The sequence below is a fragment of the Bos mutus genome, chromosome 18 (genome assembly GCF_027580195.1).
Source record: "Bos mutus isolate GX-2022 chromosome 18, NWIPB_WYAK_1.1, whole genome shotgun sequence".
Lineage (NCBI taxonomy): Eukaryota > Metazoa > Chordata > Mammalia > Artiodactyla > Bovidae > Bos > Bos mutus.
This window is the reverse complement of record NC_091634.1, coordinates 12,137,030-12,152,839: the sequence shown is the minus strand read 5'-3', so window position 1 is coordinate 12,152,839 and position 15,810 is coordinate 12,137,030. Positions and strand designations below refer to the sequence as shown.

The 15,810-nt window shown below is 53.0% G+C and overlaps 2 protein-coding genes across 2 annotated transcripts; both read right to left on the bottom strand.

Moving 5' to 3' along the window:
- Nucleotides 1-305: 305 nt before the first annotated feature.
- B3GNT8 (UDP-GlcNAc:betaGal beta-1,3-N-acetylglucosaminyltransferase 8) lies at nt 306-3,070 on the bottom strand. Its single transcript, XM_005890620.3, has 2 exons — nt 1,925-3,070; nt 306-1,582 (listed from the first exon to the last, which is right to left on the bottom strand). Exon 2 carries the CDS (start codon nt 1,545-1,547, stop codon nt 306-308), a length of 1,242 nt encoding a protein of 413 aa, XP_005890682.1. The 5' UTR covers nt 1,548-1,582; nt 1,925-3,070.
- Nucleotides 3,071-6,155: 3,085 nt separating this feature from the next.
- DMAC2 (distal membrane arm assembly component 2) lies at nt 6,156-12,056 on the bottom strand. The gene is made up of 6 exons (XM_005890621.2): nt 11,931-12,056; nt 10,144-10,340; nt 8,880-8,960; nt 7,966-8,102; nt 7,699-7,861; nt 6,156-7,322 (listed from the first exon to the last, which is right to left on the bottom strand). Exons 1-6 carry the CDS (start codon nt 11,979-11,981, stop codon nt 7,013-7,015), a joined length of 939 nt encoding a protein of 312 aa, XP_005890683.2. The 5' UTR covers nt 11,982-12,056; the 3' UTR covers nt 6,156-7,012.
- Nucleotides 12,057-15,810: the final 3,754 nt, after the last annotated feature.

Here is a 15,810-nt window from a genome sequence, read left to right as displayed (position 1 = left end):
TTTCAGCAAATAGCATGGGGGTGGGGCCCTCCAGAGATGACCTCTGGTCTCCTGAAGAATGGGTCAGAGCTGGTGTCCAGTATGACGGCTAGGCCATTGGAGCAGACCTCGCCCAGGGTGGGGGCAGCATCTGGTGTGAAGGTCAGGGGGCAGCTGAGCCTTGCTCTGTACACTACCCCAGGTTCCGGTAGACAAGAGAGACTCCAGGTCTCAGAATGCGGAGTGTGTTTTTGTTTCAAAAACAAAAAGACAAGGCCCAGTAGGAGCTCAAGCAGCCTCCATTCCAGGACCTCCTTCCTCACCCCTCAGGGGCTGCCCTGCCCGCCCCTCCCCGCCTCTGCCTCTGGGGCTCTGCACTGGAGCCCAGGGTCCTGCAGCTGTTTCCAGAGCCGGATGCTGTCCTGAGGGCTGAGGGGCCGCACAAGCAGCAGGTCTCTGAAGGCACAGGGGTCAGCAGTGCGGTCTGCCGGCCAGGCAGTGAGGAAGCCTTTGTGGGTCCTGGGGGCCAGGCCCAGGGCTTGAAAGCACAGGCCAGTGTAGACGTCGCCAAAGGGGAAGGGGGCCACGCGGGCTGCCGCCTGCAGCAGCCAGGGTGCCAAGCGCCCCGCGATGACGTAGCCGCCCCCGCTGGCGTAGGCCGGGTAGCTGCCCTCGAAGAAGGACCCGGGTACGTAGAAGGGTCCTCCGGGCTTCCGGAGAGGCTTGGCCTGGATGAAAACCTCACCCAGGTAGAGGCCCCGGGCCCTGACAGGCGGTAGGCCCCGCAGGTGGTCCAGCAGAGCAGGGGTGCGCACGAAGGCATCATCCTGGGCCTGCAGGACAAAGCTCACGCTGGGGCAGTGGCGGCCAAGCCAGGCCAGCAGCATCAAGTCTTTGAGCGTCTGGTTGAAGGGGACGTCGAGGAAGTCCCAGAGCAGCAGGTCACCGTAGCGCCGGCTCTCCCAGGACACCAGGGTGCCGAGGTCTGGCCCCGCCTGGCCCACTGGGGACCCCAGGAGGAAGAGCAGCCGGACCCCGGGGGCTGGCCTGCCCCAGGTCTCCCTCACGGCCTGTCGTTCCGCAAAGCGCCCTGGTTCTGACTTGACAGCCAACAGCAGGAAGGGGACATCACCGGGATCCTCGCAGCCGGTCACCTGGCCTCCGCCGCCTGTGGGCAGCCACGGAGGGAAGCTCCGGCAGGCAGCCCACAGCAGGAAGCGGCGGAGGTCCTCGGGGTAGGAAGCGAAGTCGGGGATCTCAGCCGCGGCGGCGGCCCCCCAAGCACCACAGTCCCCCGCCTCCGTGCTGTTCACTCCGGGCAGGGTCCCCAGCCGCCACTGCTGCTGGTTCCAGTAAGCCAAGGGCAGGGGGCCAGTCTGGCCCAGACGGGCCGAGAGGTTGGCCGGCAGGGTGGGCTCAGTGCTGGCTGGCGTGGGGCCTAGCAGAGTGCTGCGGGGCCCTGGGTAGGCCTTGCCCAGCCGGGGCTCGGACGTCCACTCGATGTACACTTTGAGGCCCAGGAGTGTGAGCAGCGCTGACAGGCAGAGAAGGCACTTGGGGCAGCGCATGACCTGGCCCAGGGAAGGGGCGGCTGTGGGAGCTGCTGAAGAGACACAGAGGCCTTTGGGGCGGGGGTTTGGGCGGGGCCCTGGCAACTCCTGTGAGGCTTCTGCGGTCCAGACCCTAACCCAGCCCTCCACTGACCACCCGACGCCGGGACGCCGGGTCTTCCCGGACCGGCGAATCCCCGCTCCACTGCCATTCTGGCACCTGGCTCTTTCCACCCAGCCCAGAGCCTTCTATCTTCCCCATTCCCCATCCCCACCCTAGAGACCAGTGACTCCGCCATTCCTGCCCCCAACCCCGCCCCACCAGGAGTCAGGATCACAAGGGTCACGTCCTCGCCTGACAGTCCCCACCCCAGGCACTGCTCCCTCCTTTTTACCTCTGGGGCCAGCTCCGGCCAACTCCAGCACCCTGGGCCTTGGTCCGGCTCTCTCTGCGGTCCGGAGGTGCGGGTGGTGTTCTCCAGCCCAGCCCAGCCGGTCCACTGGCGGGGAGGGGAGCTACTGCGGGCTGGGAGGGCCCCAGGGGCCGGGAGGGGCTAGGGCGGGGCTGCGGGAGAAGGGGAGCGGGGGAGGGCAAGAGGCAGGCCTGAGGGATGGGGCTGGGGCGTGTCGGGGCTGGTTTTCTGGTGAGACCGCGGGAAAGGTGCACGGGAGCTGGCAGACCCGGAAGGGGAGAACCGAGAGTCCCAGGGAGGGTGAGGCTGAGGGCCACCTAGCCGGGGCTGGGAAGTGTCAGAGTGACCCAGGGAGAGGCAGAGCCCCAAAGTGGCCAAGCCTGAGGCCAGGGGTTGGGCCTGGCCAGGGGAGGAGGCGGGCAGTGAATGTGCTGAGAGGGCAGGGGGCCTTGCCAGAGGCAGGGGAGTGGTGGTGTTGCCAGGAGTCAAGGGCGGGGGAAAGGGACTAGTGAGGAGGAGAAGACACTGGCCGAGGAAGCAGAGAACCGGGGAGACCACAGGGGCAGGGAGGGAGGAGAGGGAGGCTCAGGGAGGCCCAGAGGAGAGGCTAGAGGTGGAGCCGCAGGAGATAAGGAGAGCCCCGGGGGGAAGGGGTGGGGAGAGAATGTGGAGGGGCAGGTGGAGGGACTAGGGGTGGAAGCAGAGAGCCGGAGTGGGCGAACAGCCAGAGCCAGGGAGAGGCTGAGAGGAAGCTGGGGAGGAGCTGGGGAGCGAGTGGGTGGAGGGGGAGCCAAGCCAGGGGCAGTGAAGGGTGACGGGTGGGGGCACCAGGAGCCCTGGAGCTGGGCTGACCCCCCGCACCGCCACCCCCACCCCCATTCCCTTGGGTGCCTGGCAGGGCCGCAGTCCTCCCTGCTGGTCCCTCTCTCCAGCCCTGGGCCGGCCCCTCCTACAGCTGCACGGTGACTCGGGAACACTCACATCCGGCCCCCTTGGGACCAGAGGGTGTCTGCCTATGTTTACGGCCCTGCCCTACAGGGGCCTCTGCTGTTGGGGCTGCTACAGCTGTCTGGGGAGGCAGGCTGGTGGGGCTGGCTCATCCTAGACCTCCTAGAGCCTGGGGTGAGAGTGAGGGAACTGCACCCCCCTCCTCCCCACCTGCAGGTGAGCTTGGCCTGACCCCCAGCTTGGGTTGGGAACTGTCCAAATCACTGCAGGAACCCTGTCAGCCACGGCAGTTTGAGTAATGGAGCCCATGGGACCAGATGGAGGAAGAGTGTGTGGAGAAGGTGAGGACTATTGATGGAATAAAAGCCAGAGTGGGCTGGGGCAGGGCTCTGAGAGCTCCTGGAAGGGGTCTGTAAGCCTTTTTACCCCCAGGCAGGGCAGGGGGCTGTTTAGCCCCCCGACTCTTGGCTCATCTAGCTACTCCCAGAGCACAAACCAGGGGCAGGGTGGACAGTTCGGGTTGCTGTGTGCCTTGTCTGCAGACATTCCAGTGAGGAGAGAAACCATCCAGCGACTGGAACAGGAGGTCTGATGTCGAGTGACTAGAGGTGGGTGCCTTCTGGTGGAATGTGGACCCCAGCCTGCATTTCTGCCTCCCCAGGTCTTTGGATCTCCCTCTCCAGTTTATGCCTGGGCAGTTCCGGTTTCTCACCTTAGTAACCATAGGTCACTGTTGAGTCCCAAGTTCCAGTCAGCCAACCAAGAAAACTGTCGGGACACCACCAGCTGCACTAGCTAACTCATTATATCCAGAGTCTCCAGTAAGCGCCCTTGTATCAGTGAGCTTTGCTCCGTGCAGTGAGGTCCGCTCTCACTGGCCTAACACCCTGAGAATCCACTCCCATGCGGCTTCTTGAGTGTTGACTGTACATCTGTCTGCAGGTCTTGCCCTTCTGTGTAAGAGCTGTTCCCTTCTGGGTCGCCTGAGCACCCGCTCCCCGGAGCGTGCTGAGGCTTGACCTGTGGCACTTGTGGGTCTAGTGACAGCAGGGGGCGCTTGTGGTAAGTCTCAAGAAAAGCAGGTCTCCCTTTCAAGGCATTTGCTCCAGGGGAGGTCATGGCCGGGCTTTCAAGAGCAGGATCGCAGGTGGTCTCCCCACATTGTTAGGGAAGGCTTCCAGGAGCTTGGGGGTTCGAGGTCATCTCTTTCCTCTGGGTCCAACCAGATGATCTGACTCCAGGTTTCTGGATCCCACCATGTACCAGTCAGCACCCTCACTACCACCAGACAAGAAACTTGTCCAGACTGGGGAATTCAAGTGTCATAACTCGGCAACCCACAAACCTAAACACTGGGTTGTATTTTCAGCAGTATCTGTGAGCAATAACTTTGGTCGGGGGGAAATGCTGTCATGGGAGCTTGCCAATTCCGAGGCGGGTGACTGAGCTGGGCACTTGAGGGAATCTGCCCAACCCTATCTTTAGAGCTGTCATTACTGCCAGTGTCACGCCCAGCAGCCACAGGGCCCCCCAGGGCACGTGGCACCTCACTGGCACCTCATCACAACCCCAGGCGGTAACATTTTTGTGATGCTGCTGCATGCCTTGGATTGTTATTTTTTTAATTTTTATTTTATACTGGAGTATTCCCAGGTAGCTCAGTGGTTTAAAAAAAAAAAAAAAAACCTGCCTGCCAATGCAGGAGACCTACGTTTGATCCCTGGGTTGGGAAGATTCCCTGGAGGAGGAAATGGCAACCCACTCGTCTTCTTGCCTGGAGAATCCCATGGACAGAGCCTGGTGAGCTACAGTCCTTGGGTACACAAAGAGTTGGATACGACTGAGTGTCTAAACAACAATAGTTGATTAACAGTGTGTTAGTTTCAGGTGTACAGTAAAGTGATTCATGTATATGTTCGCTATTTCTCAAATTCGTTTCCCATTACAGAACGTGAAGCAGAGTTCGCTGTGTTATACATAAGGTCTTTGTTGGTTATTTAGCCTACTTTTTGTTTGGCCCCTCTTAGTTCCCCAGCCAGGGGTTGAACGTGTGCCTGAGAGGGAACAGGCACGAAGGCCAGAGGTTCCCAAGCAGCAGGAGGAAATAAACTGCAAGTGGCAGACGTCCTGCCTTGAGCCAACCAGTGTTTTTCTTGTGGAAATGTTTTTTAAACTATGTATTTGCTTTAGAATTTGCCTTTCTTCAAAATGGTTCCACCCAAGACTAACTTTTTTTCTTTTCTCAAACCTTGGGCTGATAATGGCTCAACAAACCAGTATTCCTATCAATTGTTTTATGGCTGGGGGATGCCATCCTATCTATTGTGGGAGAGGTCTAGTGAAACTCCCTCAGCCTTGAGGTGTCTCTCTTATCTGATTAGTAGCTTTCTAACAGATATAAAACACCTTGCTAAAAACTAGCAAGGGGGCACTCTTTCTGTCCTCTTCTGATGTCAGTGTCAGAAGCTTTCCCTATCTCTATACTTTAATAAAACTTTGTTACACAAAAAGTTCCCCAAGCAGTCAAGCCTCATCTCTGACCCCAGATTGAAATCCTCTCCTCCGGAGGTCACGGATCCCGGTGAAACACACAGCTCACAGCAGCCACCTTTCATGCCATTAGTAGAGGAAGCACAGTCCTAACCACTGGACCACCAAGGAACTCCGTCTGTTTTAAATATAGCAGCATGTGCATGTCAATCCCAAACTCCCAGGCTATCTCCTCTCCTTCCCCCAGTAGCCATAGGTTTTTCTCTAAGTCTATGAGTTTTTGAAGTTCATTTGTATCATTAAAAAAAAATTCTACATATAAGTGATATATTTTTCTCTGTCAGACTTACTTCACTTAATATGATAATCTCCCGGTCAATCCATGCTGTTGCAAATGGCATTACTTCATTCTTTTTCACGGCTGAGTAGTATTCACTATGTATCACATATACCCCCTACATCTTTGTTACCCATTCATCTTGTTGATGGCATTTAGGCCATGGATTTCTAATGTTTCATTTCCTACTGCCAAGGAGCTCAGCAGTGGACTCAAGCCAAAGGCACCATTATCCATTCATCCTGTTGATGACATTAAGGCCATGGATTTCTCATGTCTCATTTCCCACTGCCAAGGAGCTCAGTAGTGCAATCAAGCCAAAGGCAGGAACAAACCAACCCCCAAATCCTGTCTTTGTGAATTTATCTCTGGGAACACTCCAGATGCCAAGGCTCTTATCAGTCTGGATCCAATCTAGAGAGAGAAGCCACACAGTAATTTGAACAGGGAAAGTTTAATATAGAGAATCAATGACTTTAACAGCAAAGTGAAGTAAGGAGGGGATTCATTGGTAAGGGGCCCTGGGAGTTACTGGAAATCCACCTTCAGGGGTATGGTGGAGAGGCATTCAGAGAGACACCTCAGTGGAGGCTGTCCTGTGCAGGGTTGGGGGTGGAGGGCGCCAGGGGAAGCTGCTGACCACCTGATTCACCTCAGCAGATGCGGGGAGCCCTGCACCACCATGCGCTGCAGGGCAGCTGAGCAAGCACCCCTGAGCAGAGCCACAAAGCAAAAGCCTTTCCTCCCTTGAGGAACATCTCTTGGGCGCCCTCTACTGGCAACCCTTATCAGGCCAGTTAGCAAAGGAGAATACTTCAAAGGCCCAGATCAATTTACACAGAGCAAACAACGTTGAATTTGGAGCTGAGCGTCAATAAGGAGAAGGCTGTGGGACGCCCCACATGTAGTGGATATGGACCAGGGATACTGCAGCCTGCAGTGAGCCGAGTCGACCCACACAGGGAAGAACCAGCCCTGTAGAATGCCAGTAGTGCCCCCTGGCAGGAAACAGGAGCACATGCAAGTGGGATAATCCGACTTCTGACAGAAGTCAAGAGAAGTTTCTTGCCAGAGAAGTGGGCATGGTACGGGGCAACCACAGGGGAGAGTGCAGCTCCCTGGGGCTACTTGCAGCCAGGGGCCCTTACCTCCCCTAGGATAGAGAAGGGGGCTCCTGAAACTGGGAAGGAGAAGCATGTGGAGAGGGCTACCTGACAAGCTGAGAGGAGCTGTGAGCTTCAGGCTGGGTGCAGCCAGCCAGAGCACCCCGGTGGTGGAGAACCAATGTCCCAACCTCAGGCTCTCCTCCCCTCACCCCAGCCCGACCCCCCGAGTTGAGTGAGCCAAACAGAACCAGAAGGATGAGCTGTTGGGCGCTCAGCACAGCCTGGCAGAGACCTTGCTTGATGGGGAGGGGCCGAAGGCCAGGCGGGGATGGGGCTGCTGGCTGCGTCCCGGGACTGCTCCTCTGGCCCCACCTTGAGGCCCTGTGCCCAGTCAGCCCCCAGAACCTCACAGTGGGGCAGCATCTCCTCCACCAAGATCTGAGTGAGGCCCGGGTTGGACACAGCAGGAAGGTCGGAGATATCCAGCCTGCGGAGGTTCCTGAGAGGAGGCAAGATGGGGGGGTGAGGGGGGGGTCACATGTAAGGATGGCATCTGTGTGTGTGAGTGTGGGGGGTGTACCTGCCCCCATGCTGACCCCCAGCTTTCGAATAAAATCTTTGCTCAAGTACATGAGACCCACTGTGTTCATTACAAACTGCACACCTCTGGCTCCTGCTGTCCCACAACAGTGTAAATATCTTGTAATTTCATTCATACAAAAAGGCAGGAAGACTAAGAGTCTTCCCACCCTCCCAGAGGTTCACTGCGCAGCTCATCTATGCTGACCCACCACCAGCTCTAGGTCTGTCCAGGAGGCAGGGATGGGGGTACTGCCCTCCCCTGGTCTGGGGCCCAGCCTGAGTTGAGGTCTCACTGGAGGTGGTGGAGGCAGGCGAGGCCCCGTTCAGAGATGCGGGGGCAGCCGGCTAGGGAGAGCTCCTGCAGTGAGTCGGCCAGCTGGTAGAGGCGGCCGAGACACCAGTCATCCACGTGGGGACAGCGCCGCAGCGACAGGGACTGGAGCTCCTTCAGGGCCACTGCAGGGGGCAGAGGGAGGATGGCACTGACGGCCCTTCTGGAGCCCACCACGAAAGGGCAGAGCCTGGTCCGTCTCCACCTCATCCCGCCCCACCCCACTCACAGAGGTTGTCCAGGCCTTGGTAGTTGATGGCACAACCACTGGCATCCACAGCCTCCACGGGCACCTCCTGGAGCTTCCGGAACTCGAGAGAGGAAAGGCCTTGCTCATTCGCCCGCATCCACTCCCTGTCCCGAAACCTGGGAGAGAGCGAGTGTCAGCATGGTCCCGCAACCTTCCAACCTCTTAATAACACTCCTAGCACCATATCAGAGAACCTGCTGCACTCACTATACACCAGGCCCTGCGCTAAGGGCTTTACATGCCTGGTCTTAGTGGGTCCCCTGACAACCCCATCAAAGATGGAGAGTTTGGCCAATTTTACATACCTGGAAGCTGAGGGTGTAAGAAATTATGGATATTAACATGAGAAAAAAGAGCTATGAGACAAGAATCCTTGGAGATGGGTGAATGTTGAGATATTTACAGACAGGTATACCATTTCTAAGGAAGGTGCTGGAGAAAGTGCTCAAAACAAGTGAAAATCTTAATCGGAACCAAGAGGAAGGCTAGATGAAGCCTATGTGAATTGTGTTTTCAAAAAAGAAGGAAAATAAAGGGGGAAAACGAGGAGGAGGAGGGGGAAGGAAGAAAGAAAATATGCACCAGTGCTGACTGAGCACATGTGCTACGTTGGCCTGTGACCCATGACAAGTGTCCAGACTGCAAAGTGTCTCTGAATCTTTACAGCACACCTTGTAGGTTAGACATGACCACCATCCCATTTTACAGATGACAAAACTGAAGCTCAGGAACAAGTCCCCAGCTACATGGCCAGGAACGGGCAGAGACCAGGGTGTGCAGAGAAGCCAGTCGGACTGACATGAGCCCATCCGACGGATGAGCCCCAGGCTTAGAAAGTGGCTCTCCTGCCTCCCCCACCCCCACCCCCCATTCTGACACCTTTGCCGTCATACTTGACTGCGCCTCCCTGCTTCAAGACGAAATAGGCCCCTGCGACGTAGGGGCCGTATCGCTCCTTGATGTAGGTGAAGGACCTGCCGGGAGAAGAGTAGCCGAGGGTGAGCCTTAAAGCACCACACCCCTTGCCAGGCCCCGGTGCTGCTGAGAGGGTCACAGTCCACAGCACGGGACTGAGATATGCAGGCAGACTGAGTCAGATGGCAAATATTTACTGGGCGCCTCTGAAATGCTGGGCACTAGGGGACAGTGTGACCAAGGCGGATCACTGTCCCTGCCCCTGCAGAGTTATTTCACAGGGGAAACAGATAACCGCCAAGTTAAGAACAAATCGCAGAGTAGCAATTCCGTGATGAAGTTAATACCGAGGGAACAGACTAGGGAGTGGCTCGGGTAGGGATGGCGGATGGAGGTGAGTGATTTGGTTTGTGTGTTGGAGGAGGCAAAACTTGAGAGATCTGAATGAGAGAGGGATTGCAGAGGTCAGGGTCAGAGTCTGCCAGGCCAAGGGAAAAGCCAGTTGCAAAGACTCAGAGGCTCAAATTAAGATGAACAAATGGCAATAAGGATGCCAGGCTGGGAGAGGTGAGTGGGCGTCCCTAGTAGAGGTCTCAAAGCTCAGTAAGGGGCCAGATTTTCGGCCTTGGAGTTTGGCTTTTATTCTAGTTGCAGTCGGAAACCATAAGAGGGTTTTAAGCAAAGTGGTAATGTTATCCATCTTCCTTTCGTAAGAGTCCTCTGGCTGCTGTGTAGACTGTAACAGGGGCCAAAAGGTGACTGACAGGAGACAACTGCAGTCATCCAACCATAAAATAAAAGGGTTCCCAGCAGGCTACAGACAGGTGACAATTGGTCAAATTTAGGATATTCTGGTATTTTATTGATGGACTGGATGTGGAGGAAAGGGAAGCAGACAGGAATGAGGGATAACTCCTTGGAATGTGGTCTGAACAACGGATGGGCAATAGTGCCACCGACTGGGATGGGGAAGGCTTGGGGGTGAGAGGCTGTTTTAGGGGAAACCAAGGTTTGCTGTTAGCCATGTGAGGTCTGAAGTGCCAGCTAGACCTCCAAGAGGAGATAGTGGTCAATGGATTGCCTCTATGAGCTGGAGGGTTTGGGAAGTATGTGGGCTGGAGATGAAGAGACACGTGGGCACGGCTCCCACTGGAAGCCCTAGGGCTTCCTGGAGTGGCAAGGGCAGGGCAGGCAGACCTGGGAGGCCTGGACAGCAGGGCTGAGCAGGCCATGGGTTCTCACCGATTTTTCTTTTGCACCTTCAACACCTGCTTCCGGAGAAGGTACTCCCTCACAGCCTCCACGTCATAGAAGTGGTCAGTCAGGAACTGGAGCAGCGTCCTCCCTTTCTTCTGACTGCCCTCCGGGTCCACTGCCTTGCTCAGGCCACGGATGCCGCTGGTACCCCTGTTCCATACCGGGGCCACTAGCCGCAGGGACTGGGGAGGACAGGGGAGGAGGAGCTGAACCCAGAGCCTCCTGCGAGACACACAGACAGATTCCCCAGTTTTTCCTCCCAAATTTTCCCTCCTCAATGCTTCCCTGCTGATTTCTCTTCTAGGACCTTCCAGTTCTTTGGACTCTGCAAAATTTCCCCAGAATTTCCCCAAGTTCTTTCTTTTAATCCATCTTCAATTTTCTTTGGGACTTCCCTGGTGGTCCAGTGATTAAGAATCTGCCTGCCAATGCAGGGGACATGGGTTCAATCCCTGGTTTGGGAACCTCCTACGTGCTGCGGAGCAACTAAGCCCGTGTGCCACAACTACTGAGCCCACTTGACCTAGAGCCTGTGTTCCGCAACAGGAGAAGCCACTGCAATGAGAAACCAGTGCACCACAGCTAAAGTAGCTCCTGCCTGTCACAACTGGAGAAAGCTTGCACACAGCAACCAAGACCTAGCGCTGCCAAAAAACTTTATCTTTGATTTGGCCAAAGGGTCTTCTGGTTTTCCTAAATTCTCCCCCTAACTTCCCCCAAGCCCTTAGTCTCTCACCAAACCTCTATTATCTGAACTCTTAATGTACTACAAATTCTCCCCTTTATTTTATCCACTTCCCACCAGAGTTTTCCTAAATAAGGCATTCCTTTCCTCAAAATATGACAATTTTTTAAAAAACTTTATTTTTGGCTATGCTGAGTCTTTGTTGCTGTGCAGGCTTCCTCTAGTTTCTGTGAGGGGCGGGGGGCTACTCTTCCATTCCCGTGTGCGGGCTTCTGATGGGCTGTGACTTCTGTTGCTGAGAAATGGGGTCTAGGGTGCTTTACCACTAAGCCACCAGGGAAGCTCCCAAATATAATCTTAATTTCTCTCCCAACCATCCTTAACTTACCTCTTGAAGCTCCCAAACTCTCTTCAAGTTCCCCTCCAAAGTTTTCTCTTAACCTGCTTCAGTTTCTCTTTTTCCTTTAACCAAATTCTCCCAATAGTTTTGCCCACATACTTATTTTCCTTAAAATTCCTTTTAAGCTCCCAACCTTACTCTAATTTTCCTAGGCCCATTCCTTGATTTTGCCGAATTCTTCCTAAATTCTTTCCACAATATTGCAAATTCTCCCCTTAATTTCCCCTAGATCTTTTCCCTTGGAATTCCCAAATTCACCTCTTGGGTTTTCCATCAAAATTTCTAACTATTCCATGAGTTTCCCTCACCTTTGGTCTCCTACTCTTGGACCTCAAACCTCAGTTTTTCTGCCAATTTCTTCCAAACCCTTATCCTTTGCAGGTCCCACTATAGCCCGCCCCTAGACTCCCAGTGCCCGTCGGATCCTTCCCTCTGATTGGTCTGGCGCACTTTCTCAGTCGGCACGCCCTGCTTCCCCATTGGTTTCTTTCCTTCGCTGCCTGTGACCCGCACCGATCCTTCCCGGCCCCGGACGACCACACGTCTCCGCGCCCAGAGCGAGGTTTAGCGGGAGAGAGCCCCTGCTCCTTCTCGCTTCTTGTCCGCTGGGCGCCGAGAGAGGTCCTGAAGGCAGAGACAGCAGAGCACACACTAATTTGGGGGGCTCTAAAAGCTTCGGTCACCTACCGCCCTGGGCGCCGCCATCTTGCTAGGATTGTGTAACCGGAAGAGGCTCATCTTATCCAACCCACCGGCTCTCTTATGACCGCGCCCCCTCCGTTTTCCTGCGGTCCTCTGAAAGGGCTTCCGTGGTGGCTCAGTCGATGAAGGATCCGCCTGCAATACGGGAAACTCGGGGTCGATCCCTGGGTCGGCGAGATCCCCTGGGGAAGGGAATGACAACCCACTCCAGTATTCTTGCCTGGGGAATTCCATAACAGAGAAGCCTGGAGGACTATTGTCTTTTACCGTCCACGGAGTCCCTAAGAGTTGGATATGACCGAGCAAATAACATTAAAAAAAATTTTTTTATCGAAGGTTAATTGCTTTTCAAAATTTTGTTGTTTTCTGTCAAACTTCAGCATGAATCAACCATAGGTATACATGTATCCCCTCCCTTATGAACCTCCGTCAAATCTCCCTCCCCATCCCACCCCTCCAGGTTGATACAGAGCCCCTGTTTGAGTTTCCTGAGCCATACAGCAAATTCTCCGTTGGCTATCTATTTTACATATGGTAATATAAATTTACATATTACTCTTTCCATACATCTCACCCTCCTCCCCTCTCCCCATGTCCATATATCTATTCTCCATTTGTCTGTTTCTCCATTGCTGCCCTGTAAATAAATTCTTCAGAACCATTTTTCCATATGTGCCCTGGAATACAATATTTATCTTTCTCTTTCTGACTCACTTCACTCTGTATAATAATCCACCTCATCAGAACTGACTTAAATTTGTTCCTTTTTATGGCTGAGTAATATTCCATTGTGTGTATGTACCACAACTTTTTTATCCATTCATCTGTTGATGGGCATCTAGGTTGCTTCTATGTTCTAGCTATTGTAAATAGCACTGCAGTGAACAATGGGATACATGTGTCTTTTTCAATCCTGGTTTCCTCAAGGTATATGCCTAGGAGTGGGATTTTACTGGGTCATATGGTGGTTTTATTCCTAGTTTTTAAAGGAATCTCCATACTGTCTTCCACAGTGGCTGTATCAATTCACATTCCCACCAACAGTGCAGCAGGGTTCCCTTTTCTCCACACCCTCTCCAGCATTTATTGTTTGTAGACTTTTTGATGATGACCATTCTGACCGATGTGAGGTGATACCTCATTGTGGTTTTGATTGCATTTCTCTAATAATGAGCGATGTTGAGCATCTTTTCATGTGTTTGTTAGCCATCTGCATGTCTTCTTTGGAGATCTTAAGTCTTTTTCCCACTTTTTCAAATAACACTTCTTAAAGGAGCACACACTTATTACTCTTCTTGTGTTTAGCAGTCTGTTGGACCTCCCTTTCTAATGGGCATTAAAATGGGACCCAGCAGTCTTTCCCTTAGGAGAGGGCTGTTGGAGTACCTTCCTTCCCTCTGACTGCACTCACAGTCCCTGTGAGCTTTCCTGTTCCTCTAGGTCTAACTAGCTGTTAATGCTTCCTTAGAACAGAAAAAGATGCGCTGAGAAACTCCACATATTTATTTTTTAATCATTATTTTTAAAAATATTTATTTATTTTTGGCTGTACTGGGCCTTCGTTGCTGAGGGTAGGCTTTCTCTACTTGTAGAGAGAGTGGGCTGTTCTAGTTTCCATACTCGGGCTTCTCATTTCTCATTTCGGGTCCCATTTTGGCTTCTCTTGTTGTGGTCATGGGCTCTAGGGCAAGCAGGCTTCAGTAATTGCAGTGCATGGGCTTAGTTGCTCCTAGGCACGTGGGGTCCTCCTGGATCAGGGATTGAACCGGTGTGTCCTGCATTGCAAGATGGATTCTTGTCCACCTGACTACAAGGGAAGCCCTGCATCTTTCTTTAAAGCAGGGTCAGGGAAGGGAAAGATCGAATAGCTGGTGATCTGACATTGCAAGGTAAGGAACAGAGGCAGAATTTCAAGACTAGTATTGCGGTGGGTTGGCAATTTCAGTTTGGAGTTCAAGGCTACATCTCAAGGGAAAATTCATTATGAAGTCTTGTGGATAGAATTACTCATTCATTCATTCTACAAATATTTACTGAATCCCTACCATGTGGCAGGCACTGTTCTGAGTTGTGAGATTACCATGGAACCACGGCTCTCCCTGGAATGGAGCCAACATTCCAGTCAGTGAGAGCATGGTTAAGAAACAAATGAATAAGCAAGATAATTGCAGACAGTGTTTGATAAGAGGCAAATAAAAACAAGCCATATAATAGGGAGTGACTGAGGCACAGGGCCATCAGTAAAGACCTCTGTGAAGTGTTGACTTTTAAGTGGAGGTGAGGAATGAGAAGGAAACAGCCATTCAAGGGCCTGGGGGGAAAGTGTTTTAGGCAGACGTAATAGCCAGTGCAAAGACCCAGAGCTGGGACCAGCTTGCACAGAGGTGTGGGAGACTGGGTCAGAGAAGTGGGCGAGAAATTGACTGTGCTTTATTCCATTTGCACAGGCATGCCATAGTCTGATTTATATTTTCTTTTTTAAGATTATATTGATTTGTTCATTTATTTATGGCTGTGGGGGTCTTTGTTGCTGCACACAGGCTTTGCTTTCTCTAGTTGTGACAAGTGAGGAGCTACTCTGTCGTGGTGTGTGGGCTTGTTGCGGTGTCTTCTCTTGTTGTGGAGCTCAGGCACTAGATTGTGCACTCTCAGTACTTGTGACACAGGGACTTAATTGCTCTAAGGCATATGGGATCATCCGAGACCAGGGATCAAACCTGTGTCCTCTGCATTGGCAGGCAGATTCTTAACCACTGGACTACCAGGGAAGTCCTAACAGATCTTAGATGCCAACTACGGATGATGATTGCAGCCATGAAATTAAAAGACACTAGCTCTTTGGTAGAAAAGCTATGACAAACCTAGATAGCATATTAAAGAGTAGAGACATCACTTTGCCGACAAAGGTCTGTCTAGTCAAAGCTATTGTTTTTCCAGTAGTCATGTACGAATGTGAGAGTTGGACCATAAAGAAAGCGGAGAGCCTAAGAATTGATGCTTTTGAATTGTGGTGCTGGAGAAGACTCTTGAGAGTCCCTTGGGCAGCAAGGAGATCAAACCAGTCAATCCTAAAGGAAATCAACCCTGAATATTCATTGAAAGGACTGATGCTGAAGTTCCAATACTTTGGCCACCTGATGTGAAGAGCCAACTTATTGGAAAAGACCCTGATGCTGGGAAAGATTGAAGGCAAAAGAATAAGGAGGTGGTAGAGCATGAGATCAGAGAAGGTGATGGCACCCCATTCCAGTACTCTTGCCTGGAAAATCCCATGGACAGAGGAGCCTGGAAGGCTGCAGTCCATGGGGTCACTAAGAGTCGGACACGACTGAGCGACTTCACTTTCACTTTTCACTTGCATGCATTGGAGAAGGAAATGGCAACCCACTCCAGTGTTCTTGCCTGGAGACTCCCAGGGATGGTGGAGCCTGGTGGGCTGCCGTCTATGGGGTGGCACAGAGTCGGACACGACTGAAGCGACTTAGCAGCTGCAGCAGCAGCAGCAGAGCATGAGATACAACCAATAAATTGTGGTGGTTGTTGTTTTGCTGTTTAGTCGATAAGTTGTGTCCAGCTCTTTTGCAACTCCACGGACTGTATGTAGCCCACCAGGCTCCTCTGTCCAAGGGATTTTCCAGGCAAGAATACCGGAGCCTGCTCCAGGGGATCCTCCCCACCCAGAAATTGAACCCACATCTCCTGCATTGCCAGGCGGATTCTTCACTGCTGAGCCATCAGGGAAGCCCCTCCAAAAAAAACCAAACAAACTGTGGTAGATCTATCCAATAGAATTCTGTGTCAGTCAGGATCCCAGCAGATAAGTAAGTCACACACAAGTAAGATAATTGAGCATTTAATAATAGCA